The sequence below is a fragment of the Myotis lucifugus genome, unplaced genomic scaffold, assembly GCF_000147115.1.
Source record: "Myotis lucifugus unplaced genomic scaffold, Myoluc2.0 scaffold_130, whole genome shotgun sequence".
Taxonomy (NCBI): Eukaryota; Metazoa; Chordata; class Mammalia; order Chiroptera; family Vespertilionidae; genus Myotis; species Myotis lucifugus.
The window spans coordinates 3,063,441-3,089,293 of NW_005871178.1; the positions used below are offsets into that span (position 1 = coordinate 3,063,441).

Consider the following 25,853-nt stretch of genomic DNA (forward strand, 5'->3'; position numbering starts at 1 on the left):
TTCTCTCCTCCAGACATTAATAAGCATTTGTTAGAGTAATTATTTGTAAGAAATCATGTTGCCTCATGGGATCTCTTCTGTGGGCTGCAACTGATTTTCTCTGTTTTGTGTTGCATATTTATATTATGTTTCCTCAGTTAAATTGTAAACTTTACAGTTTTATAGTCCTTGTCTACAGGAAGTTTATAATCTTGATGTTTTTCACAGTCATTGATTAACTGTGTTGTTTTCTCTTATAGGCAAATGTTCTGAAAAAGACTCTGCATGGAAATGGCTTGCCTCACAATGACAGAAATGGAAGGAACATGCACACCTCCTATGCATCAGAATGGAGATATTCCTGGAATTACTGATTCTGTGAAGCAAATAGATCCAGTCCTTCAGGTGTATCTTTATCATTCCCCTGGGAAAACTGAGGGAGATTACCTGAAGTTTTCAACTGGGGAATATGTTGCAGAAGAAATTTGTGTTGCTGCTTCTAAAGCCTGTGGTAACTATTAAAAATATTTTTTCTGTTTATTAATAGATGATTGCTTTAATTATGCTACTCTAATACAACATACACGTAGAACATGCATAAAACATGAGAACATCACTAGAGTAGAATTTAAGGCAGATCTGCCTTGGTCTAGTCCTATAAACTGAATTTTTGTGTTCCCCTTCAAATTCATGTTGAAATCTATTCCCCCAGTGTGATGATATTTGGAGGTAAGTCCTTTGGGAAGTGATTAGGTCATCAGGGGGTCCTTCATCAGTGGAATTAGTACCCTTATAAAAGAGACTCCAGAGAGCATCTTTGCCCCTTCAGCCATGTGAGGAATAGTAAGAAGATGAACCAGAAGATGAACCATCTATGAACCAGGAGTGGGTCCTTATTAGAACCTGAATCTGCCAGTGCCTCGATTTTGTACTTTCTAGCCTCTAGAATGATGAGAAATGTCTGTGTTTATAAGCCATGTAGTCGGTGGTATTTTAGTTACAGCATTCCAAATGGATTAAGACAAAAATTGGTACTGAGAAGTGGAGGAGGGGGGAAGATGTTGTAACAAATACCTAAAAAAGTGGAAGTGCCTTTGAAATTGCGTAATGGGTAATGGAAGAGTTTTGAGTGCATGCTAGAAAAAGCCTTCATTGTTGTGCAGTCTGGTGAGGACTCAGAAAGAAAAGAAGAGAGCTGTAGAGAAAGCCTCAATCTTCTTAGAGAATACTTAAGTTATCATGAACAGAATGCTGGTAGAAATATGGATGGTAAAGGCCATTCTGATGAGGTCTTAGATGCAGATGAGCAACATGTTATTGGAATCTGGAGGAAAAGTGATCCTTGTTGTAAGGTGCCAAAGAACTTTCCTGAGTTGTGTTTATATTTTACTGTTTTGTGGAAGGTAGAGTTTTGTGAGCAATAAAATTGGATCTTTACCTAAGCACACTGTTCAAAGTGTGGTTGACAAATCTTGACTGCTGCTTACAGTAAAATGTTCGAGAAATGACTTAAAGATGGAATTGTTAAACAAAAAGGAAGCAAAACTTGAAGATTTGGAAAATTCTCAAATCTGTCTTGTAAAAAATGAGAAAGTGGTGTCTAAAGAAAACACTATTTGATAATTAGTGTGGATCAGCCATAGCAACAGGTGCCAGGAGCTATTTCCTAAGACAATAGAAGGATGACACTAAAGGCAATTTAGAAATCATCTGGGCTGCCCCTTCTTTTGCAAGGGCCTGATGGCAGAACAATTTCAAAGGAGGAGCTGCCAAGTCTTAGAGACCTACTGCTTGCTTCCTGGTGCTGCCTCATATTGAGGGTTCCTCTGGTGCTCTGCAGTGCTGAGCTCCTCAGCTGCCCGGGTTTACCTCTGGTAGTCCTCAGTGCAGCAGCTGCCCCTCTGTAGGTTGCACGCCACAAACTTTGGTAGAGTAAGCTGTTTCTACCAGCTGAGAATGCACAGGCCCAGGGGCATGGCTGCCTCCACCTAGATTTCAAAGGATGGAGTCACCCAAATCCATGGGGCAGTGCTCCTAGAGCCTTGGGGGCCCAAACTCTGCCAGGCCTAGGAATTACAATTTGTCTCTTAAATTTGTAACAATCTAATTTGAATTAATACCACCTTAGCTTCAATAGTAGGCAAAACTTTCCTTATATACACCTCTGTATCTTCTCATTTATGATACTGTTTTACTAATTATATCTTTATGCATTGTGTGCCCATTCGTATAGATTTATAATTATTGGTTTATGCATTTGTCTTTTAAATCATCTAGGTAAAAAGAAGAATTATAATAAAAATCTAATAATACTGGCTTGTATATTTACCTATGTAGTTAACCTTAATCAGAGTTCTTTTTCATTACTTTGAGTTACTCTCTAATATCTCATTATTTCCACCTAGAGTTATTTCTTATAGGGAATATCTATTAGATGTGAACTCTTTCAGCTTTTGTTTATCTGAGAATGTTTTACTTCCTTCTTCGTTTTTGAAGGATAATTTTGCAGGTACAGAATTCTTGTTTGAGAGTTTTCTCTTTGAATGCTTTAAGTATGTCATTTCATTGCCTTATGACCTGAATGGTTTCTGATGAACAATTGACTTTGAGTCTTATTGAGGATTCCTAATCAAAAATTTCTTGTATGTAATGAATCACTTCTCTCTTGCTGTTTTCAAGGTTCTCTATTGTTGGCTTTTGATAGTTTGATTTTAATGTGTTTTGGTGTATATCACTTTGCGTTTGTCTATCTTGGAACTCACTGATCTTCATGGATTTGTGTATCTGTGGGTTTCATCATATTTGGGGAGGTTTTGACCTGACTGGTTTGGCTCAGTGGATAGAGCATCGGCCCTCAATTGAAGGGTCAAGGGTTTGATTCAGGTTAAGGACATATATTTTGGTTGTGGGTTCTATCCCCAGTAGCAGGCGTGCAGATGGAAGCTGATCGATGTTTCTATCTATCCCTCTCCCTTCCTCTAAAAAATTAATAAAAATATTTTAAAAAGTTAAAACAATGGTAGGCTTGGGCCATTGTTTCTCTAAATATTCTTTTGTGTCTTTCTCTATTTTATCTTCCTCTGGGACTCCCATATTATAGTCTGTATAATTTCAGTCCTCTGAAATTTGTTGACTGTCTTGTGATTCAGAATATCAGGCAAGTTTTAAAAAATGTGTTACATACATTTGAAACATCTGGGTATAGTGTTCTCTAAATTTAAACTAAGTTTAAGGTGGTTAATAATTTAAAATGTTTGTGTCCTTTTATTTTTTGCCTTCTCCCATGTTTATAGATTTTGAATTTTTCTGTTTCTATTCTGGTTCCATTTACTTTTGCTTCATATATTTTGAAGCCTTGTTATTAGTTGAACACAAATTTAATATTTTTTGTCTTTCTGTTGAATTGACCCTCTTATCACCATGAAGTGTTCCTTTTTACTTTAACTAATACTTCTTTCTTAAAGTTTAGTATTCTTACCAGGTTTCTTTTACTTTGTGTTTGTATGATATATAATTTTCCTTCTTTTTAGCTTCAACTTATATATATCCTTGTAATTAAAGTATATCTTTTAAATAGCACAAAGTCTTTTTTATAATCCAGAATCATAGGCTGTGTGTTTTAATTGGCTTGTTTACGTTTATATATAATGTAATGTAATTACTAATATAATTGTGTTTAAATCTATTATCTTGCTATTTGCGTTGTTTCATTTGTTTTTTATTTTCCTTCTTTTTTAAAAATATATTTTTTATTGTTGATATTATTACAGATATCTTTCTATTTTACTTCTTTCCTAATATTTTTAAAGGTCAATCAAGTATTTTTAAAAAAATTTATAGCTTCCATTAGATGTTTTGTTACAGTTTTTATATTATTCTATTAGTGGTTACACACTAATAGGATTTTTGCTCAAGGCAGGCTCGAATGATTAGATATCACCTGGTGGCAAGTAGGGAAAAGGAGTTTGATGATATATCAAAGATGGGGAATTCTTGCTAAAGGAACTTACCAGGATTCTTGCTAAAATTGGAGTCTGTGAAGAAGTACATGTGGTCCTCATTGGGCAGTGGTTTCAAAGGAGCCTGACTAAAATTTGATCCAGACAAGAAAGAAACCATAAACAAAACAACAAGAAAGCCCACTGCATGGGAGAACTTATTTGCCAGTGTTATATCCGATAAGGGTTTAACCTCCAAAATTTATAGGGAACTCATACAACTTAACAAAAGGAAGATAAACAGTTCAATAAAAAAATGGGCAAAGGATCTAAATAGACACTTTTCAATAGAGGACATACAGAAGGCCAAGAGGCATATGAAAACATGCTCAAAGCTACTAATCATCTGAGAGATGCAAATCAAAACGACAATGAGGTGCCACCTTACACTGTCAGAATGGCTATCATCAACAAATCAACAAACAAGTGCTGGTGAGGATGTGGAGAAAAAGGAACCCTCATGCACTGCTGGTGGGAATGCAGACTTGTGCAGCCACAGTGGAAAACAGTATAGCTTTTCCTCAAAAAATTAAAAGTGGAACTCCCATTTGACCCAGTAATCCCACTTCTAGGAATATATCCCAGGGAATCAGAGACACCAATCAGAAAGGATATATGCACCCCTTTGTTCATAGCAGCACAATTTACAATAGCTAAGATTTGGAAACAGCCTTAGTGCCCATTAGTAGATGAATGGATTAGAAAACTGTGGTACATCCACACAATGGAATACTAAGCTGCTGTAAAAAAGAAGGAACTCTTACCATTTGCAACAGCATGGCTGGACCTAAAGAGCATTATGCTAAGTGAAATAAGCCTGTAGGAGAAAGATAAGTATCACATGATCTCACTCATTTGTGGAATATAATGAACAACATAAACTTATGGACAAAAATAGATCCAGAGACATAGCAGCATCGAACGGATCATCAAATCTCAGAGGGAAGGTAGGGAAGGGTGGGAGGGAGGGGGTAAGAGATCAACCAAAGGACATGTATGCATGCGTATAAGCATAATCAATGGACACAGACAATAGGGGGGTGAAGGCCTATGTTGGGGGTTGGTTTGGGAGAGGTCAATGGGGGAAAAAGGAGACATATGTAATACTTTCAACAATAAAGAATTAAAAGAATCTTATCACCTCTCCCCTTTACATCTTTGTTTTCTTGGGTCTTCACTATCATACTTATTCTCTTGAATTATAATTTTCCAAAGGTTTCTCTGTACCATATACTACACTGTGAGATCCTTCAAGCTAGGCACTATTTTTCATTTTTGTATTTCCCACACCCATCTTGTGCTTATTATAGAATAGGAACTCCATTAATATTAGTGGAATGATGACTGTTCTTACTCTAGAACAGCGGTTCTCAACCTGTGGGTCGCGACCCCTTCGGGGGTCGAACGACCCTTTCACAGGGGTCGCCTAGACCATGGGAAAACACATATGTAATTATATATTGTTTTTGTGATTAATCACTATGCTTTAATTATGTTCAATTTGTAACAATGAAAATACATCCTGCATATCAGATATTTACGTTACGATTCATAACAGTAGCAAAATTACAGTTATGAAGTAGCAACGAAAATAATTTTATGGTTGGGGGTCACCACAACATGAGGAACTGTATTAAAGGGTCGCGGCATTAGGAAGGTTGAGAACCACTGCTCTAGAATGATATGAAACTACACCACAAATCTGGTAATGACTTGGAAAAGAAGAAACACATCGAAGTGATTTTAATAAATAAAAATAAAAAGAATTTGGACTTGGTATATAGGGAAAGAAAAGGGAATTAAGAATGACAGAGAAATTTCTTTGAGGTCCTATTATTTCAATACAATGTATATCTTAAATACAGTGTCACTGCCTTTTTTCCTTTCTAGAACAACCCAATCAAAATGAAATAAGTATTAATATATAATTGCCATTTTGAAATAAGTATCATTGTGATTAAACATGACTATAAGCACTGTCTTTTGTTATCGCAGGGCTGATCTAACCATTTTCTTTTGGTATATACTCCCTTTTTTCTGACCCCTTTGTACCAATTTATATGGATACATCCATTTTCCTATTTTGATACTTATAATTAATTAAAGGAGTCTTTCTTATGTTAAGAAATCATTATTAATCATTTAAAAAAATCCTGATGACTCATAGTGTGAATTCACTTTTCCTTCTTTGTGTAGTTAAGCTATTGTTTGAAAATCATTACATTTTGTTCTGAAAAATACCTTTATCAACACATGCTAAGAATAATAGTTCCATATATAATTTTGTTTATCCTATATAATAAAAGGCTAATATGCAAATCAACCGAACAGTGGAACAGCCGGTCGCTATGATGCACACTGACTACCAGGGGGCAGATGCTCAATGCAGGAGCTGCCCCCTGGTGGTCAGTGCACTCCCACAGGGGAGCTCTGCTCAGCCAGAAGCCAGGCTCACAGCTGGCAAGCGTAGTGGCGGTGGTGGAAGCCTCTCCTGCCTCCGCAGCAGTGCTAAGGATGTTCGACTGCTGGCTTAGCTGTCAGTCGGACATCCCATGAGGGCTCCTGGACTGCGAGAGGGCTAAGGCTGGGCTGAGGGTACCCCCCCCGAATGCACGAATTTCGTGCACCAGGCCTCTAGTATGATTATATTTAAACTAAACGCTAGCTCTTTGTTAAGGTTCCCTTCCCAGTATTTTCTCTTTCCAAGATAATCTCATATCAGGTTTTTTATGGCCCCTTTATGGGCAATGTCCTCTCCCACTGTGTCTTTTATGTACTTAGAACACTGATTTATGTGAAATATTTTGCAGATAGAGGAGAGGGTAGTACCTTTTAGATAAAAGAAGTAGTATGTGCAATGTACAGAGACATGGGATTATGATGCTAACTACTTGATTATATGTTATTTGAAAGTTCAAGTTTAAAATATTTTTTCAATTCAGAATTTGTGTGGATCAAAATATTCAGATAAAATAACTATTTGCTATCTACTTATTGTTATTTTTAAATTTAGAAATTACAAGTCATTATTCTCTAGTTTCAAGATGCCTTACATGGTGAACCCTTATTTTGGTTTGGATAAGTCTCTTTTTTCTCCCCTTTCACCTTATTTTTTCTTTTTGACATGAGGGCTTACTGTTTTTATTTAATAAACTAGAGGCCCAGTGCACAAAAATTTGTGCACTCGGGGGGAGGGGGTCCCTCAGCCCGACCTGTGCCTTCTTGCAGTCTGGGACCCCTTGGGGGTGACCACTTGCTGGCTTAGGCCTGCTCCCCGGGGGATTGGGCCTAAGATGGCAATCAGACATCCCTCTGGCAGCCCAGCAGCCCTCGGGGGATGTCCATTTGCCAGCGGGGAGCAGACCTAAGCTGCAGTCAGACATCCTTAGTGCTGCTGAGGAGGCAGGAGAGGCTCCCACCACCACTGCTGTACTGGCAGCCATCAGTCTGGCTTGTGGCTGAGCAGAGCTCCCCCCTGTGGGAGCGCACTGACCACCAGAGGGCAGCTCCTGCATTGAGCGTCTGCCCCCTGGTGGTCAGTGTGTGTCATAGTGACCAGTCATTCCCAGTCTTTCTGCTGTTAGGGTCAGTTTGCATATTACCCTTTTACTATAGGCTAGAGGCCTGGTGCACGGGTGGGGGCCAGCTGGTTTGCCCTGAATGGTGTCCCGGATCAGGGTGGGGGTCCCGCTTAGGTGCCTGGCCAGCCTGGATGACGGGCTGATGGGTGTTTGCAGCTGGTCACACCCCCTTCAGGGTGGGGGTCCCTACTGGGGTGCCTGGCCAGTCTGGTGAGGGGCTGAGGGCCGTTTTCAGGCTGGCGAGCGACTGAAGCTCCCAGCCTCTCCTTTTTTTCTTTTCTTTTTAATTCTGTGATTTATTTACCTTCTATAGCTGTCACTGGAGCTGAGAGCCGGCTCCAGCTCTGAGGCCGCAGCTGGCTGAAAGCAGGTATCTTGGGTTTGTTTGGCTTCTATAATTGAAACATTGTTGCTGTCCTGCTCGCTCCAGCTCTGAGGCCGCGGCTGGCTGAAAGCAGGTATCTGGGTTTGTTTAGCTTCTGTAATTGAAACTCTGTTGCCATCACTGGCGCTCTCAGCTCTGAGGCCGTGGCTGGCTGAAAGCAGGTATCTGGGGTTTGTTTAGCTTCTATAATTGAAACATTGTTGCTTCCGGAGCTCAGAGCTGGGCCTCGGCAGGCGGGGAACCTTGGCTTCCTCCATCACTGGAGCAAACAAGCCTCCTGTTCGCTTCAGCTGCGTGGCCGGCCTCCATCTTTGTTGGCAGTTAATTTGCATATCCTGCGATTAGCCAATGGGAAGTGTAGCGGAGGTATGGTCAATTACCATGTTTGTCTATTATTAGATAGGATTCTTTGAAAAAGTTTCTTGTTCACTGTACTCTTACCTTCCTTTTTTCTTAGTTCCATCCTGTTAACTTTCATTTTCTTAGTTCCATCCTGTTACATTCCATTAATAATCTCTTATGATCCTTTTATACTTTTCTCCATGATCATATAATCACATAATGGACACACTATGTCACTTTCTCCCATAGTCATTAGGATTTTGAAGCTATTATTTTATAAAATGGAATCATATTATATATTTTTGTGTGTTTATTGCTTTTTTTATGAATATATACATTGTGAAAAATCTATTTAAGCCAACTGCTTTTGCACTAGCTCATTCTTTTATTTAATTTCATAACAGTCCATGGCATGGATTTTACTACCCTAATTTTTTTCTTCTGCTCTTGAATTTACATTTTCTTATTAATCTACTGCACTTTTAGGAATACATAGAAAAGATTGCTGGATTTAAAGGTTTTAACCATTTTTTACTGTTACTGATTTCTCAAATTTATATCAATATTGCTTTCTCAGAAACTCTACCAGTTTACATTTCTAGCAGTTACATAACAGTACCCTTTTTCACCATTAATCAGCAATAGATATTATTTCTCTTACTATTTTTGCTAGTTGAATGGGTATAAAGTGATGTCACATAATTTTAATTTGCATTTTCTTCAATACTAGGTATTAGGTATTACCATCCCTTCACATTTTATTAGTCTTACAAACTTGCTCTACCGTGAATAACTTATTTCCATTTATCACTTTAATTTTTTATTTTGCCTTTTTAATTTTGATTTCAGTATTATAAAATATTTTAAGTAACCCTTTGAATAAAAATATAATACATACCAGTGTACTCACTACCCAACTTTTCAAATCTATGATTTTGCCATTTTACTGCAGATTTTTCTCCAGTACATTATTGTGATAAATTATATTAATGGAGTTTTCTAATTTTGTCATTTTTTGCAATCTTAGGGTGAATGAACTTCGTTAATAAAAAAAACACACATTGTTGGCTTTGGTTTGCTAATATTTAGTTTAGGATTGTTAGTAACTATTTTGGTAAGCGAGATTATCCTTTTATGATGTCTTTGTCTGGTTTTGGTATCATGGTCAAACTAAATCCACAATATGTGCCATTTTTTCTGTTCTCTTTTTTAATTCTCTGTAATTAAGATTCGAATTGTCTTTCATGTTTGGTTGAACTCATATAAATTTCCTCTGGGCCTTATGGAGGTTTTCTTTTCTTCTTTCTGATTCTTCCTTATTTCTCTTTCCTTCTTCCTCCTCCTTTCTTCTCCTCTGTTTTTTTTTTTTTTTTTTAAGTGGGAGATTTTTTTTTAATGATTATAGTTCTTTTGAAGTTTAAATCCATTTTTAAAGTTACATATTTTTAAACTGTTAATTTGTCTACATTTTCAAATTTATTGGCATAATTTATTCTAGCACTCCCTTTTTGTCTTCAAAACTTATATTTAAAAAAATTCTTAGTGTTTATCTGTGTCTTCTTTCTTTTTTGATCAGAGTTGACAAAGGTTTATTTAGTCATTGCAAATAATCAGCTTTTATCTTGTTTATTCTCTTTATTAAATTTTTATCCCTATTAACTCCTATTGTGTCATGTCCTTCTTTCAGCTGTCTTTGGGTTATTCTGTTGTTTGCTGACTTGACTTAGATAATTTAGATCAGTCTGTTATTTTTTAATGTAATCAGATTAGAGCTCTAATTTTCCCTCTTGAGTATCACAGTTATATTTTATAATTTTTAACACATGGTATTAGTGATCATTTATTATAAATGTTCTTTAATTTCAGTGACCTGTGAGATATTTAGAAGTATTTGTAGCCTCTATCAGTGGGTAGAGGGTTGGCCTGTGGACTGAAGGGTCCCGGGTTTGATTCTGATCAAGGGCACGTACCTTGGTTGCTGGCTCCTTCCCGGCCTGGGCCCTAATCTGGGCATGTGCAGGAGGCAACCAGTCGATGTGTTTCTCTCACATTGATATTTTTCTCCATCTTTTCCTTTCTCTTCCACTCTCTCTAAAAATCAATGGAAAAATATCCTCAGGTGAGGATTTAAAAAAAAGTATTTGTAAATACAAGGATGAATGCAAAGATGCAGTTTCAGAGTTTTTACTGAATAAGCTTTTTATATGTAACTTACTGAAATTATTACATATCTATGAGTAGACAGTTGTTTTAATAATTTAACTAATAAATTTAAAAATTTTGTTGTCAGTGTGTCAAGTTGGTGTCATTTTTGCCTACAGTGGAAAAGAATGAAAATGTCACTAAAATAAAAATTCTCTTGTTTTTTGAGGCTTATGTTTAAAATAAATTTTAAGTATTTATTTATTTCTGAATTAAGTCAAGCATGATTAGACAACATGCTATGTATGATTATTCTCTGGCATTTTGGGAGACTTATTTTTAGTCTCCATATGATTGGTGTGCCTATATGGGTATGTATGTGTGAATGTTCTGTATGTGCTGGGAAATAAAAAGCATTAATTGTGTGGCTTAGATATTTTATATGCTTTTATAAAATTCAGTGGCCTTCAACATTTTGTCCATGCACTAGTACATCCTAAAATATCTTTGAAAAAAAATTATATACTCCTGCATTTTAAGTTGACAATTAAAAATTTTTCTAAATTTAAATAGGGCAGAGAATTTAATTACTAGTGTATTGTGTAAAATTTGATATATAAAAATAAAGCTATTTCACTGTTCTCTTAAAAGTATCCAGTGACTTCTAAATATTAATTACTTGATGTGATGTCCTTATTATCAATTTTAACACACCGATTTAAATCAGTTTATCTATAGAGACATCAAAAAATTGAATAATTAAAAAAAATTGTTTGGAAAAGTCCCAGCAGTCATGTTTTAAAATATAGGGCAAAATGATATTTAATTAAAAATTCAGTTATAGTTCGTGTTGAACCAAAAAATTTCAACTGCTACTGCATTTTGTGCTGATTTTGAATTGTTACTTTAGACCCACTATAAATTATAGATATTATATAAATGTACTTTTAACTATCTGTACTCATTTCTTTTTCTGCTTCTTTCTTAGGAATCACACCTGTGTATCATAGTATGTTTGCTTTAATGAGTGAAACAGAAAGGATCTGGTATCCGCCCAACTATGTCTTCCATATAGATGAGTCAACCAGGCACAATGTACTCTACAGAATAAGGTACTTTCTTCAGTAAAGTGATTCACCTTAATGGCAAAAGAACAAAGTGGGAGAAATTATTGAACATTTTTAAAATTGTAAGGTATCTAATACCAGAGACTACAGCTAATGAGCATTTAATTTTCTTCTTGTATGACTATTTCTCTTTAGAGGAATAGCCCATACATGTTTTTTAACTAGAATGCTCTGAAAATAAAGCTGTTCTGGTGAAATGCTACTTTACCACTTATAATTACATTTTTAAAAGGTGAGCATGACTTTACTAGCAAAATCCTAAATGTCTGGAATATTTCTAGTTTCCTAGGAAATTAGATGTTTTGTACAATAAAATGTTATCTCACATCTCTTCTTTTTAATAACTTTTTTTAAAGTGAAGAGAATATTTTGCCAGTATTTATTACAGTCGCAAACAATAAAGTTAATCCTATATAATAAAAGGCTAATATGTAAATCGACCGAACAGCGGAATGACGAGTCGCTATGACGCACACTGACCACCATGGGGCAGACGCTCAGTGCAGGAGCTGCCCCCTGGTGGTCAGTGTGCTCCCCCAGGGGGAGCGCCACTTAGCCAGAGCCAGGCTCACAGCTAACTAGTGCAGCAGCAGTGGCAGGAACCTTTCCTGCCTCCGCGGCAGAGCTAAGGATATCCAACTGCTGACTTAGCGCAGGGAGCAGGCCTAAGCAGTCTAGTTTATTTAATAATTTATGGTAAAATTAGTGAAATCCAGAGGTACTTTTCTACTCAAAAGCTTGAAACAAAGAAGTTTGACCCTGGCAGGTGTGGCTCAGTTGGTTGGGCCTTGTCCCATGCACAGAAAAGTTGCTGGTTAGATTCCCCAGTCAGAGCACATGCCTATGTTGCAGGTTTGATCCCTGGTAAGGGGCATGCAAGGAGGTAGCCCATTGATGTTTTGCTCTCACATTGATGTTTTTCTCCCTCTTCATCCTCTCTCTCTGAAAATTAATAAAAAATCTTAAAAAGTTAAGCTTGATCTGTGGCTCGTACTTATGAAATAGATCCATTCAATGCATAGAGTCAATGTTGCAGTAAAAAAGAGCATGGACTTTTTGATAACTTTAAAAAGAAAGGTGAAGGAATCCTTAATTAACTAAGACTCGAGAGAGACGTCCTTACCATGATAAAGGCTATCTATAAAAAACATGTATCAAATAATATTCTTAAATGATAAAATGTTTGTTAGAAGCAGTCTCTTTAAAATTAGGTAAAAGATAGCCTTAGTTACTGCTTTTGTTTAGGATTTTAATGGAGTTCCTAACTAATAAGACAGGAAAAACAGTTTAATAATTGAGAACAAAGAAGCAAAAAGTCATTATTTGGAGGTGATATTATAAGCATATTTCTACATTTCTGTTTCCTATTATTACTTCTACAGTCTATGCTTGGAAGAAGGCAGTATATTGATTTTACACTTAGATTTCTTGTATTTTCTACCTATATTTTAATTATGGTTTTATCCAGATTTCCTTTTGCTGTCAACTTGTATTTAACACTATTAGCTGTGTTTTCTGATTATGGGATAATACCTTTCGTTATGCTGGAAGTGGTTATATGTACACAGTATGTTTATATTTGATTTATTTGGAGGCTGACAGAGTGTTTTAACTGTCTTGTAGATTTTACTTTCCTTACTGGTATTGTAGCGGCAGCAACAGAACTTATCGGCATGGAATATCTCGAGGTGCTGAAGCTCCTCTTCTTGATGACTTTGTTATGTCTTACCTTTTTGCTCAGGTATGATATATTATCTACTTTTCATAGATAATATGATAAAATCTTCATATATGAGAAATTGTTCCATCTTGCATAGCAGGTATAGCTAGGTAACAAAATTAAGTCTTTTACTAATTTTTAATCCTATGGTTTATGGTTTATGGACAATAGAATTTATTTCATAGAGATTCCTTGAATTGGCCATTTTGAACATCCTTCTTCTTTTTTTAGTGCTTTAAGTTATTTAAGGATTTTACAAAGTTTAGACTGAGTTTTATAACATGATTCATGTAAACATAAGTGGCTGGAACATAGGACAATAAAATATCTTTAGAGAAGTTTGTTTTTTAATTCCTGAACAAATTCAGACTTAAATAGTGGGGAGTGAAATGTAAAGAAACTTGGTAACTGCATAAAAAGTTGAGCTATAATAGCTTCTGTAGCTTCTCAGGGGAGGTTGGCTGGCTGATACTGAGTCTGAGAGCTTTGTTCTAGTTATTTGTTTATTAATACTATTATGTTAATTTTTTGGAGTGTATTTGAACAATGCTTTTTTTCTCTATTACCGTGATTTAAACAGTAATTAAAATGTTTTATCATTAAATAACTTTTGTTTTTATGTGCTAGAAGACTGAGTAGAAACTAAAGAAAGAAAATATATTTGTACTTTTGGGTAAAGATATATTCTTGTTATTTGCCATTAAACAATAAGTTTCCATACCCCTCTCCTCTGGCCCCTGACAGCCACCTGTATACTTTATGTCTCTATGAATTTGCCTATTCGAGGTACCTCATATAATTACAGTTATATAATATTAGCTCTTTTGTGACTGGCTTATTTCTCTTAGCATAATATCTTCAAGGTTCATTCATGTTGTAGCGTGTGTCAGAATTTCCTTCCTTTTTAACCAGTTAACTGCCACACGTCCAAAATAGAAACCATCCCCACATGCCACGATATTTTGAATTTAATTGCATCTATAGATGCTTATGGTGTACAAAGGTTAAGGCTGACTATTCCATTGTACATAGTATCACATTTTGTTTATCCATGCATCTGTTGATTTGAGTTGCTTCCACCTTTTGGCTCTTGTGAATAGTGCTGCAGTGAACATGGACATACAAATATCTGAGACCCTGCTTTTAATTTTTTTGAATATACTAGTATATCCAGAAGTGGAATTAATTAAATGAAATGGTAATTGGTTTTTTAAAAAATTTTTTTGAGGAACTGCTATACTGGTTTACATAGCAGCTGCATCATTTTATATTCCTAGTATCAGTGCACAAAGCATTTCAGTTTCTCCACATCCTTGCCAACACTTACCTTCTGTTTTTTTAATAATAGTTATTCTGGTAGGTGTGAAGTGGTATCTCATAGTTTTGATTTGCATTTCCCTAATGATTAGTGATGTTGAATGTTTTTTCATAAGCTTGTTGGCCATTTGTATATCTTCTTTGGGGAAACTATTCAAATCCTTTGCCCATTTTAAAATCAGGTGGTTTTTTTGTTGCGTTATAAGTGTTCTTTATACATTTAAGACATTTACCCCTTAATAAATATATGTTGCAGAAATTTTCTCCCATTCCATAGGTTTACTTTTCACTCTGTTGATTGTGCCCTGTGGTGTGCAAAAGTTTTTAATTTTTATGTAGTCTAATTTATTTTTTCTTTGGTTATCTGTGCTTTTGGTGTCATATTTGAGAAGTCATTGCCTGATCCAATATCGTGCACTTTTCTTCTACATTTTTTTCTTCCTTTCTTTTCCTTCTTTCCTTCCTTTCTCTCTCTCTCTCTCTCTCTCTCTCTCTCTCTCTCTCTCTCTCTCTCATTAACATGTTATTGATTTTATTTGGGGTGCTTTCATGTTTCTAAGCTCAATTGGGACAAGCTAGGACCCAAGGAAAACTAGCTGGCTTCCACTTCCTCCAAGGGCACCAATAACTGACCTTGATACTGAAATTTGGCTCAGGAGACTTAGAGGATAGAAATTTCAGGCCATGATGAACGGTAGAGGGATTTTTTCATATAGAAAGAGAGAGAGAAACATCAATTTGTTCCACTTATTTATGCATTCATTGGTTGCTTCTTGTATGTGCCCTAATGGGATCAAACCTGAAACGTTGGCTTATTGGGACGGCGCTCTAACCAACTGAGCTATCCGGCCAGGGCCCTTAGTATAATGCTTTGAACATATTTGGGACTCAGTACATATTTAATTAATATGTATTTTAGTTTAGGCAGTTTTGATGTAGAAGATATAATTTGAAGATAAAAGCAGTGAAATAGATTGATATATATACTCTCTAGTTGGGAACCAATTTTAATCAGTTTCCATTTGCAAAATAACTTATTAAAATTTTATGGCAAAATGGTTGAAAATCAAAAGAGGGTGTATTCTTTTTAAATATATGTGTTCTGGAAATTACATTATCAGTTAAAATATGATAATAGATTAAAATGTAATATTGAAACTTATGAAATATTTCCGTCTAAATATTTTTTCCTTTAGTGGCGGCATGATTTTTTGCATGGATGGATAAAAGTACCTGTGACTCATGAAACACAGGAAGAATGTCTTGGGATGGCAGTGTTAGATATGATGAGAATAGCCAAAGAAAATGATCAAACCCCACTCGACGTCTATAGCTCTATCAGGTAATTTCCTTATGTAAATCCATATACATAAATGGAACTGTTGGACTTTTTATATGATTTATTTGTATTTAATGAACTTCCCCATACTTTTTTATTTTATGATTAAAAGTTGTATAAGTAAGTTTTCCTTCTGTGCACAACACACACTTTCTTCCAGTTTTATTGAATATTGACAATAAACACTATAAGTTTAAGGTCAAGGGGGGGAAAAAGGAGACATATGTAGTACTCTTTGTAATATTTTAAGCAATAAAACAAAATTTAAAAAAAGTTTAAGATATACAGCATAATGACTTGACTTACATATATCATGAAATGATTACTATGAATTCAATTATAACATCAATCATTTCATATAGATGGAAAAACGAAAAAGAAAAAATATTTTTTCCGTTGTGATGAGAACTCTTAGGATCTACTGTCTTAACAACATTCATGTATACCATACAGCAGCATAAACTGTAGTCATCATATTGTACATTGTATCTGAGTAGTACTTATTTATCAAAGAAACTATTAAAAGAGTTGGTATACTATAGAAAATATAGGTGTTCGATACTTATTTATTATTTGATTTATTTATTCTAAAAAGGCTAGGTACGGTCAGAGGACTGAAAAGAGCACCTCGAGTCATAATTTCTACCAGCAGATCCTCACATTTTCTGTATAAATAATTCAGAGTCAGAATGTCTCGAATAGTGTCCATATTTTACTTGAATTACTATCACCTGCAGTTCCTGCTAAAATGGAAGATTCTTGGGCTCTAACCCAACAATTTGGATTTAGTAAATCTGAGGTGAAGTCTACAAATATGAATTTTTATAAGTGCTCCAGGAGATTGAAAAAAATAAATTTTATTGAAGTATAATTGACATATAAAATTGTAAGATATAGTTCATGTAAAAACATTCAAACCTGTAAAGAATTTTTTCTAAGTGTATTTGAGCCAAACTGTTGACAATTGCCGGGAAGCAGTATCTCAATGGATTGGGATAATGCTCCAGAGAATGGCGGTTTTTTCATCTATTTTTATACATTGCAGTCAAAAAGAGGGGATGCAGGTGGGTTACATGATAGATTAGAGATGTGGGAGAAAGCAAAGTGGGGGTGGAGGGGTGGGGCGGAACCTTTGGGATTGGATAAAAAGTAAAATGATAGACACTTATCTGTCCTCGTGCCCAGGTACATTGGTTGTGCCCAAGGGGTCCGGAAAAAGAGAAGTTACAAGTTACCTAGACATTTCAAGGATATGTTATCATAGTTGCAAAAAGACAGATAGGGTCAGTTAAGGTAAAGATTGACTTTGTCAGTGAAGATACCGGCCTAGGACATAACTACCCAGCATAACTGCTTTTAGTTAAAGTTTAATTTCAGGCCATCCTTTGTGGTTACTTTTCCCTGAGTTTTGTTAGGTTAGCATGTGGCCCCTTTCATCCACAATATTTAAAGTGTACATCATCATGATTTGATATACATTGTGAAAGGATCCCCTATGAAGTTTATTAATACATCCACCACCTCACATATTTATCTTTTTTGAGTTTTGGGGGTTTTTGGGGGGGGTGGCAGGGAGAAACTTTTTAAGTTCTATTCTCTTCAGCAAATTTTACCTATACATATATAATGTTGTTAATTATAGTCACTGTGTTGTACATTAGATCCTCAGACCTTATTCATCTTATAACTGATTCAGCAGAATCTTACACAAGTGAAGCATACTCCACACACTTCAAATTATTCTTCTGCACATTGAATTTTGACAATCATGCCAAATTTAATTTTTTAAAATTTCTTTTTTAAATAATTCTTTATTGTTGAAAGTATTACCAAATACAGTTTTTGAAACACTACTCTTGCAGCCCAGCTTTTATGGCTGGAAAACTTCCACTCTTTTTAAAGATATATAGGAATATGGGTATATAGTATATAAGATTGCTTTGGTTTTTTTTTTAAGTCTGAATACGAAATAATATGTCTTACCTATTGCATATTTACCAGAGTAAAAGTTTGAAGATGCCATGAATCTGGTTAAAACTCCCTTTATTTCTTGAAATGCTTCTCTCAATGATGGACTTAAGTCACTGAGTGCGTTCAAAACAGTTCATATGCAATTTGCAGGGTATCGATTTCTTGTTTCCCTCTTTGGTTTTAAGTGTTCCTTTCTTGCTTTCTGATGTTCATTAAGCTTTAACTTAAGGGTAGGAGCTATAGGGTATGATTTCAGGAACTCCCTGAGGAATCTAGAAGATTTCAAAGCCCAAAGGAAAAACAAAACCATTTCTGTTTTCACTAAGGCTTCATTCATTTGTTCGATTTATTGAATACCTGCTATATGCCAGCCCATAGGAGAACAGAGTCAGGGGAGGAATATTTTACATACCATTGATGGAAACTGAAGGAACTGAAGGGAACACAGTTGAGGAACAGAGAAACTTTGAATTTTATAAATATGAAGCCATCTCTAGGCTTATGCTATGGTGGAACACTTCTGCTTTGGAGACCATGATATTGCCCAAAGTCTTGGCACAATCCTGTGGTTTCTTAATGTCAGGAATTATGCCCTCTCTTCCTCTCCCTATATTATTTAGTCTAGTGTCCTAAACTCAGTGAATGTTTAGTAATTGTATTTCTGTGGTTTTTCTTAATCAGGATATAAATGCATCTGCAAATTCTGCATTATTTTTCTTTTGAAATTATACAGATATCAAACATTCATTATAAAATTCCATGGTATTTTAAAACAGTTTTATTGATATATATTTCACATACTGTAAAATTCACACACTTAAAATGTACAATTCAATATTTTTTATTATTGATTTGTAAGGAGTCTATATTTGGATACAAGACTACATATATAAGTTATCATATATATGTTTTGCAAATATTTTCCCATTCTGTATATATTTTTTTTACTTTCTTAAAAGTATCATTTGTAGCACAAGAATTTAAATTTTGAAGTAGTCTAATTTTCCAGCTTTTTCTTTTGTCTGTTGTACCATGATATTTTAATATTCAATAAATAATTTATGCCTGTCCTGAAGTTAAAAACATACCTGTCTTGCTTGCCTTGTTAATATAATTTAACTCACTGATGGTTTCTGAATTCTCATTTAGTGCTCATTTCTGAGAAATAAAGACTCGGCTCAATGTTAAAATATTCAAGATTAATGGGAAAACAGATGAATTATTAGTTTGGGGCAGAATCTATAATAACAAAAGGGTAATATGCTAATTAGACCGGACATCCTTCTGGACATCCTTACTTCCAGACAAAGCCGCAGTGGGCAGGGGCAAGGCAGAAGTGGCAGAGGGCCCCGGCCGCGGTGGTGGCGGGCAGGGGCCAGGCCAAGGCTCTTGCACGAATTTCGTGTATCGGGCCTCTAGTTAAATAAATAAGCTGCTTTGTTCCCAGAAATATCCAGTAGAGTATGGAGCTCTGATTAGTATAAATACATACCCTTTCCCAGACTTATAAAGAAAATACATGAAAGATGCACCTCTTTGTATCTGTGCCTGTGCGTTAGGTATGTCTGTGTCTGTCAGCACAAGCCTCTGTGTGCATATAAACCGCATGTGTTTGTGCATCTGCATGTGTTAGATACTTAATTGTTTGTTATTGTTAATCCTCACCCAAGGATATTTTTTCCATTGATTTTCAGAGAGAGTGGAAGGAAGGGGGTAGGGAGAGGAAGAGAGAGAGAGAGAGAACACATTGATTGGTTCCCTCCCGCACATGCCCTGACCTGGCTGGGAATCAAACCTGCAACCCAGGTATGTGCCCTTGACGGGGAAACAAACCCTCTACCCTTTGGTGAACAGGCCAACGCTCTAACCACTAAGCACACTGGCCAGGGTGATACTTAATATTTATTTTTTTATTGTTTTCAGAGAGAAAGGGAGAGGGAGAGATAGAAATATCAATGATGAGGGAGAATCATTGATTGGCTGCCTCCCACATGTCCCCTATTGGGGATTGAGCCTGCAACCTGGGCATGTGCCCTGACCTGGAATCAAACTGACTTCCTGGTTCGATGCTCAACCACTGAGCCACACCGGCTGGGCAATACTTAATTTTTTGTATGTCAATCCCTAATTGGCTATTTTGGCTTAGGTGTTGGAGTATAGAAAATGTAGGAAATAAGATTTTTCTGTTTTCATTCTTCACTTGCTCTTTAAAATCTTACATTTGCTAAAGGGTAGGAAGAAGAGAACTGGAGAATGGAAGGAGTTTAAAGGAGAGTCTGTTGAATTTGCAAACACTAGGCCAGGGCCAAGAACACTTACATAGCAAGAAGCCACATACCTCATATCATTAGGACTCCCTTTCTAAATAACTAAGCAGATACTAGAATTTCCAGTGGCCTACTTCAACTTTAACAGTAAGATGAAGATTTCATTTATAGTACAAAATATAGTATAGTTTCTAAGGCAAAGCTCAATTTCAGAGCCTTTTAGAGCCTTAATTTTAGGATTCTTTAAAAAACTCAATATAAGAGAAGCATCAGAAAAATGTTTTTATGCTCTAAGAGATAACAACTTGTCTCTTGAAATATTTTAGTGTTTCTAACAAATCTGGTTCTGATAGCATGACGTGAAGTGTATTCATCATATTCAGGAACCACATACTCCTGTGGTATTCCCAAAAGGTGTATGTCTGGTCCTTAATTGTAGGAATCAAAGTGGAAAGCCATGTTGTATGATGTTATCTTAAACTCTCTTTTTCATCTTCAGATTAGTTTTTCAAAGCCTTAATAAATCAAGTAGTCATTGATGTCTACGTAAATTGCATTCCACATTTAGTAAGGCTTTTGGTAACTAATTTTTTTTTGGACAAAAGAAGATAAAGTAGGCATTTGAATTTGCATTCTGATTGTATTTTAAATCTTTTTTCAGTGTTTTCTAAACTTACTGAGGCTCTCCTATTTGCTGTATAAACTTTTTAAAATTTTATATATTTCTTTACTTACAGATATGTAATTGCTATGAAAAGGAACAGAATGTGACTTTTAAGGTCTGACAAATGAGTAGAACTTAATGGGTGGAAAGAAGTGAGTAATGGAAAAGGCCTTGTAGCAGAAGAGACCATAGGAAGAGCTCAGAGTTAGTAAGAGATGAGGCAGGAGTTTAACCATGTAGAACCTTAGAGTCATGTGGTCAAGGTTAAGAACACTAAGAAACCATGCAAGGGTATTAAGCAATGGTGACATTATTCAATTTGTGTTTTTAAAAGATCCCCATGACTCCAGTGTAGAAAACAGAGGGGCATAAGTGTAAATGGAAATGAGAGTCAAACAGAGTAAGGTCATTGCTGTAGGTCCTCCAGGAGATGCAGTTGAATGGGTTAGTAATGAGAAAAATGGGCAAATAAGAGAAATATGTCAAAGGTATAGCCCAGGGACTATAGTGATGGATTGAATAATGGGGGTTGAGGGAGAAGGTGGTGTAAAGGGTGATTCCTGGGACTTGTAGAAGTAGGTGAATTGTAGTGCTGTTTACTCAAATAGAGAATGTTGTAAGAGGATCTTGGGAGGACTTTAGGGAGACTCATGAGTTTCCTTTGAAACATTGTCTGAGGAGCTTTGGGGCTATCCAAATTAAATGGGTAGATTGGCTTGATTGTGGAAGATAAGGGTCTGTCGTTTAGATATTTAGATGGCAATATCAAGTGATTTGCATATAGAGTATCTAGAAGAAAGACAATGTGTAAAAAATAAGAGGAGGACCCATAATTAAGTCTTGAGTAACGTCAACATTTAATCACTAGGTAGAAGGGAATGTTGCTTTAAAGAAGATTGAAAAGGAACAGCCAAAGAGATGATAATAAAATCAGGAAAGCTAAGGGGAGAAAATTTCAAGGAGAGCATGATTAACAGTGTTGGATGCTGCTGAAAAAATTACAAGACAAATAAACAAGAGAATTTGAGTTTTTAGCAACATTGAAGTTTTTTTAAAAATATATATTTTATTGATTTTTTACAGAGAGGAAGGGAGAGGGATAGAGAGTTAGAAACATCGATGACAGAGAACCATCGATCAGCTGCCTCCTACACACTCCCTACTGGGTATGTGCCCGCAACCAAGGTACATGCCCTTGACTGGAATTGAACCTGGGACCCTTGAGTCCGCAGGCCAATGCTCTATCCACCGAGCAAAACCGGTTAGGGCAACATTGAAGTTTTTTATTTTAGTAAGAGCAGTTTCTGTGGGATTATGGAGCAGAAGCCAAATTTGAGTGAGTTGAGAAGTAGGATGGCAGGAAAATTAAAATGGTTTTAAATGCTTTCCAAAAAAGACCATATATGCTGTAGCTGGAGAGGATGTAGGGTAAAGAGATTTTACATTTAGGATGGGAAGAAGATTAGTATTTTCAAAACATGTGGATAGAAGAGAAAGAATAAATAGAGTAAGAGTCCCCAGAAAGCAGATGTCTGTTAGAGGAAGGCAGGGTATAGAGAATACATGTGAACGAAGTGGCTTTAACTACAGGTTTACACCTACCTCATTCATGTAGTAGGTGAAAAGGAGGAGAGACCAAGTGCAATGTATACAGGCTGCCAGCAGGGTATTGAGGGAACTCTGCTTAGAGATGCTTTAACTTTTTTTTTTTTTTTTAAGAAAGAGATGAACTCATCAACTGAAAGTGAGAAGGGATGTAGCTGAGGTTTGAGGGAGGAGGTTTGAAGAAATTGGAGAAGGTTTGGCATGGTTGTGGGACTTGGGAAATTGGTTGAGCCAGAGAAATGTCATAAAAGTGATGGAAGTGATGAAAGCCTATTTAAAACTAGAGGCCCGGTGTATGAAAATTCATGCACTGGAGCGGGGGGGGGGTGGGGGAGGGGGTGTCCCTCAGCCCGGCCTGTCCCCTCTCACATTCCAGGAGCCCTCAGGGGCGGGAGGCGACCTGGTGATCAGGGGAAGGTGATGCCCCATCACACCTCTGCTGCTGCCACTGCCGGCAGCGCAAGCCTCGGCCGGCTCTGGTTACCTGAGCCTCGGGCAGCCCTGGGCAGCTGGGCAGCCGCCATCTGAGGCTTGCCTGCACCTCAGGCATCAGCTGGGCAGCCACCATCCGAGGCTTGCCTGCACCTCGGGCTGGCCCTGGGTGGCTGGGGGGCTGAGGGGACTGGGCGCTGCCATCTTGTGACTGTGGGCGCTGCCATCTTTGAGGGCGTGATAGTCAGTTAGCATATTCCCTCTTTATTGGCTGTGGGCACTGCCATCTTTGTGAGGGTGTGACTCAATTAGCATATTCCCTCTTTATTAGATAGGATAGGTGACTATGAATTTACGATGCAGCACATGTACCCTGTCAGATAACTTTCTCCAGCAGCGCTGGCTGTTTACAAAACAGAGAGTTCCTCCAGGGACTTACAGTGGAGAGTGTGTGAGTTGGGAGGGGGGGTGAGGGGAGTAGGGAGTAGGAAGTGGTAAATTGGTAAATGTTTAACAACCTGTTCTCGGAGAGGTGACAGGGAAGGTCTGGTTTGTAATTTTTGCTGATATCCATGGATACTCCCTTCACAGCCAATCTCAAGGTATCAACTTGATACCACTGAATTGGGAAGAGATGAGCAGTAGCAAACCCTTTTCACCACTCATATATGATAGACATTCATAACCTCAAAAGCATAGATAGTACTAAAATATAAAATAAAAATTTAAATGTAAAATAATTAGGAAGTAATATGTTTTGAGTACTTATTATCTATATTTTAATATAATTTATTCAGTTGTAAGTTTTTATAACTTAAATTTTAATGATAGCTGTTTAACAGCTCAAAATAATTCCTAAAGTGTAATAATAAGCTGTTAGCATTAGCCACTCCATCACCGGCTGTGGATACTCAAGTACAGTATAGTGTGATAAATGATGTTATGGAGCAGTGCACAGAATACTGTCAGACAAATCAGGCTGCATCTAGAGGTTCTAAAGGTTTCCTGGATTAGATGATGCTTGAGCTGAGACTTGTACAATGAGTAAGAGCTAAACTTTTAGAGGCTGGGTGATGGGAAGAAGGAGTAGCATATGTGAAAGGCATGGAAATTTAATATAGTTGTTTTTGCAGAAATAAAATGTTAATTATTTGTCAGATATTTGAGCAGGAGGGAAATAAGTTATCCACGTTCTTTAGGATATTTTACATAGAGAAGGAAGTAGTACAAAAGACTCCAAATGAAATTGTTTGATTGCAAAAGAATTATTAGGATTTATTGAAGCTGGCCTATAAAACTGTTTATCCAACTATACATTATTGACTATATTCTGTGCAGTGAGAAAACTTGAAGTCATTTTCAAGGTCCACCATTTCTTACTTCTTTTCAGTGGTAACTATGTCACCTTTCTCCACTTGTGTTCTTATAGCACTTACCATGGAAAAAGGTGGTAAGTTCTCTTTTACTTTTGTTTTAGATTTATATTCCAAATGTTTTGTTTCACTGTGTGTGTTCTTTATGCCTAGCTATAAGACATTCTTACCAAAATGTATTCGAGCAAAGATCCAAGACTATCATATTTTGACAAGAAAGCGAATAAGGTACCGATTTCGCAGATTTATTGAGCAATTCAGCCATTGCAAAGCCACTGCCAGAAACTTGAAACTTAAGTATCTTATAAATCTGGAAACTCTTCAGTCTGCCTTCTACACAGAGCAATTTGAAGTAAAAGAACCTGGAAGAGGTCCTTCAGGTGAGGAGATTTTTGCAACCATTATAATAACTGGAAACGGTGGAATTCAGTGGTCAAGAGGGAAACATAAAGAAAGTGAAACACTGACAGAACAGGTAATTCTTAATGATATGTTCTCATTCTTTGTTAATTTAAGTAGAATGGCAGTAGAAGTAAAGTAATTTTAGTCATTTGAAACATGGCCTTGTACTTTTCTTCTCCCATTGATAGAAGTGTAAGTGTAGTGGTTATATCTATAGATCTTTTCTGATTGTTCTCAAATGTTTTTTATTTAATTCTTTATGACAAAATTAGTAATGGTATTCTTATAGTTTCAGAAATGGCATAAAGTTATTTTTAAGTAGTTTTGCCTCTTTATTTCTTTTACTATTTTAAAAAAATATTTTTTCTTTTACTATTATTGATATAGGAGGCATAATCATAAAATTTAATATCCTAGAAAAGGTTAATTTTAATTAATTTTATGATGAAGTACGGCTGTTAAATAATTTAGTATGTCTTAGGATTGTATTATAAGTTTAAGTTTGTTCTTATCTGTTGTTGTTAGATTATTATTAGAGATTTTAAAATATTCTAGTCTTCATTCTGTGGTAAACTTTTAATTTTCTGGCAATTGTTGCTATTACTGTTGATTGGATTGAAGAGTACTAGAGCTCACTTAAGATTCCTGGCACCCTTTAATGCTCTCATTTTTTTTTTTAAATATATTTTATTGATTTTTTACAGAGAGGAAGGGAGAGAGATAGAGAGTTAGAAACATCGATGGGAGAGAAACATCGATCAGCTGCCTCCTGCACATCTCCCACTGGGGATGTGCCCGCAACCCAGGTACATGCCCTTGACCAGAATCGAACCTGGGACCTTTCAGTCTGCAGGCCGACGCTCTATCCACTGAGCCAAACCGGTTTCGGCAATGCTCTCATTTTTAAGTCAAAGCAAGATACAGTGTAGTCTAGGGTGAATATTGGGGGAGAGAATCCCATTTAATACTTACCTATTGCTATCAATACTTTTTTATCTTAAAGAATTTGTTAGTGAATGTTATATCATAAGTCTTATTTTAAAATGGCGCCATAGATTCTGTTTTTAATTTCAAATACTCTTAATTATAGGATTTACAGTTATATTGTGACTTTCCCGATATTATTGATGTCAGTATTAAGCAGGCAAGCCAAGAAGGCTCAAATGAAAGCAGATTGTAACTATCCATAAACAGATGGTAAAAATCTGG

The 25,853-nt window shown here is 36.2% G+C and overlaps 1 protein-coding gene across 1 annotated transcript in view; it reads left to right on the plus strand.

Annotated features, from left to right (window-relative positions):
* JAK2 (Janus kinase 2) overlaps positions 1-25,853 on the plus strand; it is a 97,421-nt gene that overhangs the window by 34,192 nt on the left and 37,376 nt on the right. The window contains 7 exon segments of the mRNA XM_014460395.2: positions 240-490; positions 11,416-11,539; positions 13,178-13,295; positions 15,788-15,933; positions 24,396-24,717; positions 25,735-25,816; positions 25,819-25,841. Coding sequence (XP_014315881.1) covers positions 265-490; positions 11,416-11,539; positions 13,178-13,295; positions 15,788-15,933; positions 24,396-24,717; positions 25,735-25,816; positions 25,819-25,841 — 1,041 coding nt within the window. The 5' untranslated portion in view covers positions 240-264.